Source organism: Papio anubis, chromosome 2 (assembly GCF_008728515.1).
Source record: "Papio anubis isolate 15944 chromosome 2, Panubis1.0, whole genome shotgun sequence".
NCBI classification, from domain to species: Eukaryota; Metazoa; Chordata; class Mammalia; order Primates; family Cercopithecidae; genus Papio; species Papio anubis.
In genome coordinates, this window is record NC_044977.1 from 59,612,630 (window position 1) to 59,627,951 (window position 15,322).

The following is a 15,322-nucleotide window of genomic DNA, read 5'->3' on the forward strand; positions in this document are numbered from 1 at the left end:
GTGACCTTGGGAAGTTACTTTTCTGGACTTGTTTTCTCATCCATAAAATGGGTGAGTGATGAGGACAATGTTTATCACAGTTGTGAATTACATCATACGTGTGTGTGTGTGTGTGTGTGTATAGTACTTACACCGTGCTATACAGTGAGCCCTATTGTTAATACTTTTCAACTCTGAACCTTTTAAAACTAGCACCTGGCTGGGCACGGTGGCTCACGCCTGTAATCATAGAACTTTGGGAGGCCAAGTTAGACAGATCACTTAAGGTCAGGAGTTCGAGACCAGCCTTGCTACAATGATGAAACCCCATCTCTACTAAAAATAAAACAATTAGCCAGGTGTAGTGGTGGGCGCCTGTAATCCCAGATACTCAGGAGGCTGAGGCACGAGAATCACTTGAACCCAGGAGGCAGAGGCTGCAGTGAGCTCAGATAGCACCACCACACTCCATCCTGGGCAACAGAGTGAGACTGCATCTCAAAAAAAAAAAAAAAAAGATATTTCAAAAGCAGGGGTTTTGGCCGGGCACGGTGGCTCAAGCCTGTAATCCCAGCACTTTGGGAGGCCGAGACGGGCGGATCACGAGGTCAGGAGATCGAGACCATCCTGGCTAACACGGTGAAACCCCGTCTCTACTAAAAAATACAAAAAACTAGCCGTGCGAGGTGGCGGGCGCCTGTAGTCCCAGCTACTCGGGAGGCTGAGGCAGGAGAATGGCGTAAACCCGGGAGGCGGAGCTTGCTGTGAGCTGAGATCTGGCCACTGCACTCCAGCCTGGGCGACAGAGCGAGACTCCGTCTCAAAAAAAAAAAAAAAAAAAAAAAAAAGCAGGGGTTTTGCAAAGCTGATGGCCTTAAAAAAAAAAAAAGTGTATAATTATAGTTCAAACTTATTTGATGGGCAGAAATCCAAGTCTGTCAACATGCTCTGTGAACAAAATACAGGGTACTCCAGAGGCTGAGGCAGGAAGATCCCTTGAGCCAGTAGCTTGAAGCTGCGTTTGCTATGATCATGGCTGTAAATAGGCAATGCAATTAATTACCTGGGTAAACAGTGAGACTTCATCTCTTTTTTAAAAAGGCATAGGGGACAGGGATTGGTAAAAACAAAAACTAGTACTTCCCCTGTGAAGGGCTATTTGGCAATTCCTAGTGTCAGAAAAAATTACAACAAATTTACTTACAGATCTAACTGGCGTTTATTCCTAACTTATGAATGGGCCAGCCTCCATTCTACAAAATAGAATGAAAGCTCCCAATGACAAACAGCAGAACAGTGGGTTTTGTGAGAGTAAGGAAACAAAACAATGAAAAATAACTGATTGGTTAACATCGGGTTACTTTTCTTTAAGGGTTAAAGCAGAAGGGACTTCCTTATTATTCCGATTCAGACAGAGTGGGATTTTCTGTTTTCAGGAAAAACTGATTTCTGTAAAGTTTCCATTTTACTGTGTGGCATTTAATATATGTAACTACTTTGGTCTGCTAGAACCTAGTGCAGAAACTTAATCCACAAAAAACGACCCCCCATAATTTTTGTTTAACATTAGCACAAGTCGCCGGGCGCAGTGGCTCACACCTGTAATCCCAGCACTTTGGGAGGCCGAGCCAGGTAGATCACTTGAGGTCAGAGTTCAAGACCAGCCTGGCCAACATGGTGAAACCCCATCTCTCCTAAAAATACAAAAATCAGCTTGGCATGGTGGCTCGTGCCTATAGTCCCAGCTACTTGGGAGGCTGAGGCAGGAGAATTGCTTGAACCCAGGAGGCAGAGGTTGCAGTGAGTCGAGATCGTGCCACTGAACTCCAGTCTGATGACACAGCGAGACTATCTCAAAAAAGAAAAAAAATATACTGAGATTCCCTTCTAGCAGTTCTAATACCAAACCACTGAAACAAATATATCAACTATACATCAAAAATATTCATCATGCACATGCCCATACCATGCTCTAGCCTTTAGGTTACTGATGCTTCCAGAGAATGTAGGAATTCTATAAATCCTTAACCCTTCTTTGAATGAGAGGGCTAGCGCTTTCATAAATTAGCTAATAATGTGACAAATAACAGCAATTTGAATTTTTCTTACAGAATAAAATATACAAATGGAAGAGTTATCTAATTCATGTATTAGGTAGCAGTAGGTAGAAATGGTGAATTCTCTTAAGCCACAGAAACAAGATAGCACATTGTGTGATACACATTGTACAACACTGAGGGTAGGCCACAGTTGTAGATAAGAATTGGTTAAGGGAGATGCTATAATTAGCAAGTGGTTCATGTTCTACTTCCCATGTCCAAAAAGGGACACAATGGTTTTGTTGGTTCTCCAGCCCCTTTCCTTTGAAGAGTAGTAGTTTCTAACCATTCCAAGTTTCTCCAAAGCTCTAGATAAATTCTAGCAGAACTTAGCTGGCCGGGCATGGTGGCTCACGCCTGTAATCCCAGCACTCTGGGAGGCTGAGGCAGGTGGATCACAAGGTCAGGAGATCAAGACCATCCTGGCTAACATGGTGAAACCCCGTCTCTACTAAAAATACAAAAAATTAGCCTGGCGTGGTGACAGGCACCTGTAGTCCCAGCTACTCGGGAGGCTGAGGCAGGAGAATGGCATGAACCCAGGAGGCAGAGGTTGCAGTGAGCCAAGATTGTGCCACTGCACTCCAGCCTGGGCAACAGAGCGAGACTTTGTCTCAAAAAAAAAAAAAAAAAAACCTAGCAACACAGCAGTTATAAAGGGTTAAACTTTAGCTCTAAACCACTTACCCTCAAATTGGTAGTAAGTACATACTTTTCCAGAATGCATACCAAATATTTTCTGCAGTCTGGGGAAAATGTTCTAAAATTTGTAAATGCCCTTCAAAATATAAGCTATATATTTACAGAATTTCCTTTAAACAAAATAAATTTACTGTATCATTCTGTAAAATGTCTGCAATCTCCAGCTCTTGTGCTAAAATTTAAAGTTATAACATGTAAATATTTCTGTATTTTTGGATTACCTTCCATTGAAGGAACATGTAATATTAACATATTCACTAGGACAAATGGGTGTTTTTGTATCTCTTCTCTTTCTAGCCACCAAGCAAATCTCTAGGCTGCTAGAATCAGCCCGTCAGTGGCAGAAGTTATGGTTAGAAATCCTCTCCTCTTCATTTTATAAATGGGAAAACTTAAGGAGCCACTAGGGAGTTCTGCAACTCACCAGTCACACGTTAATGGCCAAGAACCCATTCTCCCAAATGCCAACCCAGTACTCTCCACAGAATTAAGCTATATTAGCATCGTAAGCTAAAAACTCTTTCCCTACATCCCTACTGTAAGCCTCAGTAAAATGAGGCTAAATTATCCACCCACCTCCCCGGCCCCAATTCCTATTGGGAAATCTGCATTACCTAAATGCCAGATGTCTTGGGATTTCAAAATAGAATTATCTTATTGAAAAGAGGCTGGTTAACAGAATGGAATAATAAATGACTACTGCTGTGGCTTAGATTTTTGATGACAATGACCTGCTTTGGTTTCCCTAAGAACACCCAAGAGGAGCAATGACAAAAGTACACATTTTTATTAATAGCTGAATTTTAAACAGCAAATGTGTGGAGGTTATTTACTAACCAACAGGAAACACCTGCAGCAGGCTGCATACTTGTAGAGCAGCAAACTTAAGGGAAGTCTGTAAGGCTTTACTGTCTTCCTTTTCAAGTCTCTTCACTGCTATGCACATAGTTGAGGGCATAACCTTAAAAGTTTGTAACATAACGAAAACATTTTAAACATCAAACATTGTGCTTTCCCTACTGTGGCACATTTTTAGAGTAAAGCATTTGGCCAACTGGATGTTACAGCACAATGCCTGCTACATTATGTTTAAGCTTCCACTCCAGTTCTGAACCCACCTGACCCCTGGAACAGCTGGAATTACCAAATCAACAGGATATCAGTGTAACTCAATCTTACGTGGAGAGAACAGACAAAGCAATTAGTTCCTCAAACACCCAATTTACTTGACCAACTTTAAGAATCAAAGACCAACTTTAGAAGTTTAGAAGTTTTTTAAAGCAGACACACATTTAGAATTAAGCTACATGTGTACCCTCAGTGTTCCCCCATCCTCATCCCCAATTCTCACACACTCCTCCTTTGGTAGGAGAATGGTAAGAAGTGGATGAAACTTGATGCTTGACTACATGGCTCCGCTAATTTAGTTTAAAAAAAAAAAAAAAAAAAACCATAAACGTGGGTAGGGAAAGAAATGCTAAATCATACATCCAATTAGCCACTAAGGGTTGGCTATACAGAATTATAGTATGGATATGGAGAAAATGCTAATTGAACTTTTCTAAATAAATAAACATATACAAAATTATTTCTCCAATAGCTTTGATAAGTATTGACATATTTTATGGGCAGATGATACCAAACTAGCAAAAAGCTTTATGCTAAAAATGTGCCTTTGTGGGAAAACCAGCATGTTTGGTACTTAAAATATTTTCATTCTGAACTGAAGTCAGTAAATAGGCATGTCTTGCAACTTCATTTGCTTAGCAGGGTCTTGGTTTGATTTTTTAAAACTGGATCATAAAATGTTTTACTAGCGCTTGCCACTTAAAGTCCTAAATTTGGTGTATTGTAACCGTTGACAAGTAGTAGCATTTCCCTCGCCCCCAAAAAATCACAATATCAATTCTGTGGATATTTTAAAAGTTTATTTCTATTTTAACTAGCCCACAGACCCAATTCTTTGAGGGCTGAGCTGATTTCTGACAAATGGTCTATAGACCCTCCTCTTGGAAACTTACTATCACCTTCCAAAAAAGTCTGCACCTTCCATCATGATGCACATTTTAAGTTAAAATTGCCAATACAACCCTTAAAATGCAAGTTTATTGAATAAAGCTGAGAAGAGCAGTAAACAGACAAAAAATGCATCCACCTAAATAAAAAAAATTCACATATTTACATAGTTCAGTAACTGTTAAAAGTTTTCACATGCAGAAGTTAATGCACAGGAAAATGTTGGTAATAGCGTCTGGATGTCTTGAAATGCTTAAAGCAATGTATAGACACACAAACACATTAAGGTTTAGCTATAGGTCAATTAATAAACCTATGCAGTCCCCACAAAGTCACACATTCTAGTTCCAATTCCTCCTTTTAGGCACAAGCAAGTTGCCACATTCTTTGTAATGGTTCAGACTGACCATGAATGGTGTTGAACAACAGTAGCAAGTTTAAATATCCCTTCATTTACAGAACCATCCATCTCACCAGGGAAGTATGCAACATGCTTCAAAGAATAAGAAGAGAAATTTAAAAGCCCAGATTCTACTCATAAAAATATGAATGGAGAAAAGCAAGTAGTGTCTGTGCAACACAGTGCAGTATATTGTACAGAATATATTTAAGGCCATGGCAGTCTATAAATTAAAACTGGTATTCATTAAAAGAACGTACTGTTGACTACACTCTGAGTGCTCAACACATTTGGAAATGCAGTCTACGTAAGTGCTGCTTAACAAAAGAAACAAAATCACACACAGTGTGAGGCAACACATAAGCAGGTGTACCATAGAGTTATATCTACTACAGTGGTCTATATGAATAATAATTTACAAATGAACCAGTATTAATATGTCCCTTTATGTATACGGAAGTTGCTAAACTACAAAACATGTCCATTTGAAGTTTTTAGACATCTCTGTATCATAGAAGCAAACAAACAGCATCAGTTCCTCAGTTCTCTGTGTGACTGATTATTAAACAACCTGCAGACGCCGAGCATGATTACATTAGATAGAGCAGGCAGGTCTAGAGTTGTCACAATAATCAAGATGTCTAATGGCACCAGTCAAAAGAGTGCCAAACCTTACATCAATAAGAGAGAAAAATAAAAAGTTTTTATTTGTTTATAAGTATCTGTTGTGCTGAAAGTCAACTTTATGACTGGATATAAAAAGTCAGGAGTTAGAGTGTCATGCAGCAGCACTGATTTAATGACTGGAGATAGAACAAACAGATGTTTGAACAAAGTCTGACATTCTTAACAGGTTTTATTATATTGGGTGGAATGCTCTAAATTCATGAAAGCTTTTGGAAAATCTTCAATTCTCAATCCCTTAAAAAAGTATCCTGAACCGGGAAGAAAAAACAAGCGACAGAAATAATGATCTGGACAGATACAAAACAGGATGCTTCAGTTCCTCCCATATCCCAACTGCCATCTGGTGATAAAGAGTTCTCAGAAAGTAGAATATCTTTAATATTCATCAGGTAGAATCTCACCAGTGTAAAGAACCAACATTGATCTGGTGCCTCCGCTCACTCTCTGCAGACCATTTTGGATTCCTAGGATGTAATTATACATTTCACATGCATTTGTGAGATAAAATAAACATTATGTTTATATATATCCCACATAAGTCATTCACGCTTAAAGGTTTTCTAAATACTGTGTGTGGCACTAGAAACTTCATGCTGTATCAAGTCAGTGTCAGTACTAAGCTACTGGACTCTATAATGAAATATTATAGATAGACATTTACTGAAAACCAATATAAAAATCTGGCCCAGAAAGACCAGAATGGAAATATGCAATTTTCTTGATTTAAGATGGTCAAAAGTGTATGGGGGTTTGTTTTGTTTTGTTTTAAAAAGCTCTACACATGGTTTAAGACAGGTATGTGTAAGGAGCCTTTTTGTGTGTGCTGACTTTATCATGACAACTCTAGCTGATTCTTTATGAAGGATTAGGGATACTCATCTTCAGCAGTGCACATGAGAAATAAACTCTGAAAAAGGCAATTTCTTGGGTTTAGGAAGGACCGTATTCTGGGAATTACTTCAGAGGAACGGACAATAATTCTAGGATTATAGCCAAGAAAGACTGGAAGACTTCAGGAGATGCTTCAGCTTCTTCTAGATTTTGAATGCTGAATAAGCCACTGAAGTGTGATATCTAAAGATAGAGGGGAAAAGCGAAGACATTAAAGTTAAAAAACTAAACATCAAACAAGACAATATTTAAAATGCTGCTAATTCAAGGCACATACTATGCCTGACCTCTTCTGCTTTTCTGCCATCTGTATTCCCATACTCCATTACCTGAACTTAAAGAGAATATGAGGAATTATCAGAGACTGAAGGGTTTTCTGATTTAAAAATTAAGTTGTGTATAGGATGGCTGGTGCCATCTTTTATGCGTTGCCCATACGATTGCAAATTGCCAGGAAGGCAAAAAAAAAAAAAAAAAGGAAGAACCCCTGTCTGGCCTCAAGGAGCTTTTAAGTATAATACACAGAAAAGATGCAGTAATTATTGGGGCTTGGGGGCCACCCCACAAAATTCCAGGTTAAAAAAAAAAGGCAAAGAATTTTAAAAGGCATGAAACATTGTGGAGCTCTGGATGGATTCTGAGTGATACAACGTGACTAAAGCAGAGGGATGGGAGAGAAGGCTGTCACTGCCAAGGCTAGTGCAGGATTCACATCATGCCCTTTCAACATCTGGGGTTGGATAATTCTTGTCCTCATTTCTTCAAAAGGGTACATGAGAGTCTATTAGAAGCACCACTCAATTCTCCAAGCCTGAAAGATGAGGGTAAATTCACTACCAGTTTCCCAGCTAATATGCATTAACGAAACAACACAGGGCTGAGCTATGAACAAACGTGGCCTGTTCACCACTGTGGAAACAGTGATTTCACTCAACTACTGAAGAAGCACCTCTGCACCTTAAAATGGGGACAACAGTGCACAATAAGAGCAAAGCCACACTCATTTGAACTGAATGGGAGAAAGGTAAATCTGAAGTGAAATAACCAAATTTAAATATTTAAGAAATCCACGGCTGGGCACGGTGGCTCACACCTGTAATCCCAGCACTTTGGGAGGCCAAGGTGGGTGGATCACCTGAGGTCAGCAGTTCAAGACCAGCCTGGCCAACATGGTGAAACCCGGTCTCTACTAAAAATACAAAAATTAGCCGAGCATGGTGGCAGGTGCCTGTAATCCAAGCTACTCGGGAGGCTGAGGCAGGAGAATCACTTGAACCCAGGAGGCGGAGGCTGCAGTGAGCCAAGATCACGCCATTGCACTCCAGCTGGGTCACAAGAGTGAAACTCCATCTCAAAAAAAAAAAAAAAAAAAGAAATTCACTAAAGAACTATACGAAGCCTCTGTGGATACTGATAGAAGTTCATATCCTAAAGACAAATAGATCTTTATGAATAGGGAAAAAGACAAAAGAAATAAGATAATCAGATGAACCAATTTATAAAATACTTATTTCGAATCTTACTAGACTAGATCTTATTAGACTGGATCGGTTTCCTTGGGCTTGATAACATTTTAAGTGACTCAGGAGTTCTAAAATTACTACTGAGCTATTTAACAAACTACTAAGATCAGCCTCAAATAGCAAAAGAAGTCCTCACAGCTCTACTGCACTTCCATACATGAGCCCATATTTTTTTTTTCAGGAAAGCATCCAACTAGTTTGTAACAATGGAAAAACAGAAAACATATAGGGAGTAATGGATTTACAAAACAGCACAATGGACTAAAAATTACGGTTAGTGTGACAGGATTTCTCAACCTTGCCACTACTGACATTTTATGTTGGATAATTCTTTGCTGTGGACGCTATAGTATGTTTACCTACATCTCTGGTCTCTACCCACTAGATGCCAGCATCACCCTCCTAGTTGTGACAACCAAAAATGTCTCCAGACATTGTCAAAAGTATCCTGGGGAAAATGCTCCCCATTGAGAACCACTGACGTAGAAATAAATGCTCTCATGGAGCATATCTTAAATTTTAAAAAGGGTTTTCCCCGCCACTTAGAGAAAAAACTTTTAAAAGTAACCACAAGTGCTTGACAAGTCTGTTCTCAAATAAACGCTCCCAATGTAACAAGTGAATTATTCTATCCATTTATAAAGGAAAATTTGTGTATATCAGCTGTTACTAGGGCTGAGACCACCCTGGATGGTCTTTAAAGGAAGCCCAAAATCAGTCAGAACAACTATCCACACTTTAAGCTGAATAAAGCATGTTTGTGGCTGGGCATGGTGGCTCATGCCTATAATCCAGGCACTCTGGGAGGCCAAGGCAGGTGCATCACGTGAGGTCAGGAGTTCAAGACCAGCCTGGTCAACATGGTGAAACCCTGTGTCTACTAAAAATACAAAAATTAGCCAGGCGTGGTAGTGGGCACCTGTAATCCTAGCTACTCAGGAGGCTGAGGCACAAGAATCACTTGAACCCAGGAAGTGGAGGTTGCTGTCAGCTAAAATCTTGCCACTGTACTCCAGCCACAGCAACAGAGTAAGACTACATCTTAAAAAAAATAAAAAATAAAAAATAAATAAAGCCATGTTTGCAGGAGGGGTGGAAGGTGAGTTAGGGAAGGACAGACTGGAATACAAAAGCTAAAGAAAAAATATCAGCATAAACTTTGTAAATATACTATTTTGGTACTATTTATTACATTTTATTCCAATACATTCATGTATCAAATCATCTCACACCAAATTGGTTAAGAAACTGAAGTTGAGCCATACATACCTATTCTGTAAGGATACTATGCTAGAATGTTTAGTGTCCCCCTAAAAAGTCATGTCCATCCAGAACCTCGGAACGTGACTTTTACTAGAAATAGAGTCTCTGCAAGTTATTAGTTAAGATAATGTCATACTGAATTAAGGTAGGCCGTAATCCAGTGACTTCTGTCCTTAGGAAAAGATAATACACTGACAGAGACAACTACAGGGGAGAAGCATGAATGTGAGGCAGAGGCTGGAGTGGTACATCTACAAGTGAAGGAATGCCAAGGATTGCTGGCAACCACCACAAGTTAGAGAGAGGCAAGGGGGGATCTTCTACAGCTTTCAGAGAGAACACGACCCTGCTGACAACTTGATTTTGGACTTCCAGCCTCCAGAATTTTGAATGACTTAAGTTTCTGCTGTTCCAAGCCATCTCGTTTGTGGTACTTTGTTATGGCAGTTCTAAGAAATTAATATGGGCACTGAGTAAATGAAAGGTATTTTGGGCTTATAATTCCAATAGAGTGCTAACATACTGCAGTAATATACCGGTTCAATAACTGAAAAATTGTTGTAGTGGCTGTAAACTGATTTTTGTAAAGTCTTATTCCATAAATGCCATTTTGTTATAAAGCACAGCTGGACACTAGCTCTGCAAAAATTAATACAATAAATTGGTATCACATAATCTTAGCCTCAAGACTTTATTGCATTTTCTTCTTTAAATAGCACAAAGAAGATTCAGGATGTTATACATTAAGTCCTCACTTAACATCATTGACAGGTTCTTGGAAACTGCCACTTTAAGTGAAACGGTGTATAACAAAACTATTTTTTTTCTCATTAACATTGTAACACTGAACAAAATGAGGGCCTACTGTATGTCATTTCACTTAAAAGTACAATTTCCTCTTTTTAAAAAATGTTTTGCTGTTCAACAGTTTGACAACATATAGGCCGGGCTCACACCTGTAATCCCAACACTTTGGGAGGCTGAGGCAGGTGGATCATTTGAGGTCAGGAGTTCAAGACCAGCCTGGGCAACATGGTGAAACCCTGTTGCTATTGAAAATACAAAAATTAGCTGGGTGTGGTGGTGCACGTCTGTACTCCCAGCTACTCAGGAGGCTGAGGCACAAGAATCACTTGAACCCGGGAGGCAGAGGTTGCAGTAAGCCGAGATCACGCCACTGTACTCCAGCCAGGGTGAAGGAGTGAGACTGTCTCAAAAAAATATATATATAAAATATATGTTATATATAGTATATTTTATATATAAATATATATATAATATTACATATATTAGATATTAGATATTAGATATATTTTATATATATTTATATGAGAGAGAGAGAGAGATAAAACTGCAATTTCCAAGAAGCCATCAATAATGTAAAGTGAAGATTCACTATATTTGTTGTCAAAAGGTATAACATCTATTCTTTTTTCTCAAGCAAAAGCAACAGTATTCTGTAAAGGAAGTCACTTAATGAGAAATCGAGATAATAAGCTGTAAGAAGCACAGACATTCCTTCCAATGATACCCATTTCTTCCAAAATTACCAGTCATTTCTTACCTATATTATCCTTTTCTTTGCAAGAAATTGAATAGCAGCAAATTTCTCTATCCTGAATAGCAGACAGATTCCTATGAGGAGAAGAGGATAAGTTTGTGCTTAGAACAGCTGTCATACTTATCACTTTGTTCAATTTTACTCATTACTTTTATTACTATACTGAAGAAATCATTGTAGCAATCCTAAAATGTTAGGATTCACTTCTCTGATAGGCTAAAATTTATCTATCTAAAAAATATGGCTATGATCATTAGGAATAACATAACAAGTGGGCAAAATATGGTAATTTAGAAGCAAATTATTAAAATAGCATATTCAAGACATACATTTTTTCAATTAGCTGTTTCTCATCCAAGGCATTAGGAAGATCTCTCTTGTTTCCAAGCACTAGCACCTTTAAAAAGAAAAGATATTAAGAGCACACTTTTATGTAAGAAAAAGTCACAGAAGTTTATCATCTTGATAGGTGAAGACATAAAATTAAGATGTTAACACATTCCACAATATTAAGGCATTTTGTGGTGGCCTATCTCATTCATTTCATTGCTCATACTGGTATTCGCTTAACTCCTACAATGGAAGTGCCCTTAATTCAGTGTGTGGCTGCCAACTTCTATTTAAAATATTCTGAGTCTATGCTATGCATTCTGCTATTCTTTTTTTTATTATTATTATTTTGAGACGGAGTCTCGCTCTGTCATCCAAGCCAGAGTGCAGTGGCGTGATCTCGGCTCACTACAAGCTCCACCTCCCAGGTTCATGTCATTCTCCTGCCTCAGCCTCCCGAGTAGCTGAGACTACAGGCACCTGCCACCACGCCTGGCTAATTTTTTGTGGTAGAGACGGGGTTTCACAGTGTTAGCCAGGATGGTCTCGATCTCCTGACCTCATGACCCGCCCATCTCGGCCTCCCAAAGTGCTGGGATTACAAGCGTGAGCCACCGCGCCCAGCCACATTCTGCTATTCTTAATACAGGTTTAGTATGCCTTATCCAAAATACCTGGGACCAGAAGTGTTTCGAATTTTGGAATTTTTTTTGGATTTGCATTATATACTTACTGGTTGAGCATTCCTAATCCAAATGCAAATTCCTAAATGTATTCTAGAGACTGGCCTCTTCTCAGTTTCCCACTTCCTCCCACCCAAAGACCTTTACCTGGAACTCTCTTCTCCTCCAGCTGTCATATACCTCACATTCGTATGTATCCCTCAGATCTCAGCTCAAGCATTACTTCCTCGTGAATCCCTCCTTCTTCCTGCAAACTAGATCAAATCTCCCCTCTAAATTACAACTCTCATAGCCCCTTGCACTTTTCTTCCTAGCACTTAAAGCTGCATTATTCAGAGTATCTACCTTTCCCACTAAACCATAAGGTCCATGACGGCAAGGAGTATGTTTCTACTGATTTCTGTTCATCACTCTATCTCTGGGCCTAAGCACTGCTCCTGATGCACAGTAGTTTAGTAGATATCTGGTTACGAGATTCATATTTACCACAATGCCCAGTAGATGGCAGATACACGGTAAACAAGTCTTCCAGATTTTAAAAAAGAAGATGTTACTGATTTCAAACATAATTAATATCATTGTATAATTACCATAATGAATATCATTATATAATTACAATGTAAAATAACAAGTATTCCGTACTTACTGGAATTCCTTGTAACTGTGGTTTATCTAGAAGATTATGTAGCTCATTTCGGGAAGCTTCTATCTTTTCACGATCTGCAGCATCTATCATGTAACTTAAAAAAATGAAGTGATCTCAACATACCTTCTCCATATGACTTGATGACGACAACTGGTATTACTGATTTTTAATTTTCGTAAGATTTACATTATTGAAATTGTTAACCAAAATAAACTATGTCCTAAAGAAAGGCTCAGCACTCTTTAATACTTTTTAACTAGACTGTTTTTAGAGACTAATACATGATAGTAAAACATGTATACCCCTTAGCTCTTGGCTCCATAAACAAAAAACATAAAGATCTTATTCTATGATTTTTTTAAATCTCATGTTAATGGACTTGCACTAGGATATTAGCTAAGAAAGACTTTCATTTTCAAGATAAAAATTGAGCCTCCAGAAATACTAAAATAAACTTTCTTCTTTGATGCCTAAATTGATTTAAAAGCAAACAAACAAACAAAAAAAACCACTTACACAATAGCATTGACTCCTCTGCAATACCGCTCCCACATGCTTCGAAATCGGGGTTGTCCTCCTATGTCCCATATCTTTAAACCAAAACAAGGCAATTCTTAATAAAGATATTTTCAATAAATGATTGAAAGAGGAAGTAACAGAAAATGAAAAAGATCAGAAAGATACACTTATTTCTACAACATTAGAGGCAAAGTGCTCCTGAAAAACTTGACTTCAAACAAGCTCTTAATATGGGAATTCTTGGGGCCACTTCTAAACTTGAAGTCCATATTTAATACATTTACAGTACATCTAAAAGTTTGCTTGAGCAAAGATTTGGTTTATGTGCAACAGTTTGCCTGTTAACTAATATACTTCTATTACTGAAAACATGTCTTTATAACAATTTAAAAGTTACAGGACCATGCACCATCCAGATTTGAATGCCAAGACAGAAAACAGCAATTCAGAATCTATTAAAGCTTAATTGTCTGATTTGTTCTACATTAATGCCTAACCTTTTTAAATTATCCTGTAAATAAGTAGCCAACATTTCCACATAGGTGTTTTTCTTATATAAAATTATTTTGGTTGGGCGCGGTGGCTCACGCCTGTAATTCCAGCACTTTGGGAGGCCGAGGCAGGTGGATCACTTGAGGTCAGGGTTCGAGACCAGCCCAGCCAACACGGTGAAACCTCATCTCTACTAAAAATACAAAAAATTAGCCAGGTGTGGTGGCAGGTGCCTGTAATCCCAGCTACTCGGGGGCTGAGGCAAGAGAACCACTTGAACCCAGGAAGTGGAGATTGCAGTGAGCTGAGATCACACCATTGCACTCCAGCCTGGGCAACAAGAGTGAAACTCCATCTCAAAAAAATAAAAATTATTTTATCCATATGAAAGCCACCATCCATAATCATTTTATTATTGTGTCTACTCCACAGGGCATCACACTAGACACTGGGTTACATCAAAGTCTCAAATCATGGCATTTATCTTCAAGAGGTTTCCAATTTAATTACAGAACTGGTAACAAGCATAAAGAAACATGCACATGACGGAATCTGGAACTTCATTAGATGAGCCACAGAGAAAGTGAACAGCTTCTGTGAACCACAATAATTGGGCAAAATGGACATTAAGCCTCAGGCCATAGATTTTATTTTTGAAAAACAAAATAGATTAAAAATCTATTCTTGGCCAGGCGTGGTGGCTCACGACTGTAATCCCAGCACTTTGGAGAGGCTGTGGCAGGCAGACCATTTGAGGTTAGGAGTTGAGACGAGCCTAATAGACATGGTGAAACCCTGTCTCTACTAAAAATACAAAAAATTAGCTGGGCGTGGTGGCACAAGTCTGTAATCTTAGCTATTCTGGAGGCTGAGGCAGGAGAATCACTTGAACCCGGGAGGCGGAGGTTGCAGTGAGTGAAGATTGTACTACTGCACTCCAGCCTGGGTGAAAGAGCAAAACTCTGCTTCAAAAAAAAAAAAAAGAACAACAACAACAACAAAAACTATTCTTTTGAAACATGCACATTCATTACTGAAAAACTGCAAATTTTCAGTAAAAACACAGAGATTAAACAGAATAATTTCTAGGTGTTTATGCTAACAATTTAAATTGCATATGGCAAGAAATAACATACCTTTATTGTGACGTTACCTTTAGTTACCTTCCTCATGTTGAAGCCCACTGTGGGTATCATATCTTCACTGAATTGACCTGACTGAACAAAATAAAACATTTGAAGTTAGACTAATCAACATTTATAATGACACTGCATAAACTTCTAATATCAACATTGCATTTGTACCCATTTTAGTAAATATTATTTTACCATTGGTAACCATCCACTTTAAGAATATGTTCCTTATGGCCATAATTCTTGAAGAGATGCATTATTTTTGTCCCAACAAAGATAAATTCTCCCATCTAAAAAAGATATTTTTGAAACTAATGTAATTTTTCACATATTTCCTTATGTTAAAAAATTTTTTATATTACAAATCCATATGAAAATTTATAAATGTGTTCACCTGA

The 15,322-nt window shown here is 38.4% G+C and overlaps 1 protein-coding gene across 2 annotated transcripts in view; it reads right to left on the minus strand.

The window, feature by feature from the left end:
- Positions 1-4,867: 4,867 nt before the first annotated feature.
- The window catches only part of ARL8B (ADP ribosylation factor like GTPase 8B), a 54,735-nt gene continuing 44,280 nt past the window's right edge, over positions 4,868-15,322 (minus strand). Inside the window, exons 2-7 of one of the 2 annotated variants that reach the window (XM_003894155.5) lie at positions 14,928-15,008; positions 13,297-13,370; positions 12,781-12,874; positions 11,451-11,518; positions 11,125-11,195; positions 4,868-6,957 (exon numbers count right to left, since the gene is read on the minus strand). In XM_003894155.5, coding sequence (XP_003894204.1) covers positions 6,908-6,957; positions 11,125-11,195; positions 11,451-11,518; positions 12,781-12,874; positions 13,297-13,370; positions 14,928-15,008 — 438 coding nt within the window. In that variant the 3' untranslated portion in view covers positions 4,868-6,907. The other variant, XM_021934224.2, reaches the window with a different exon arrangement.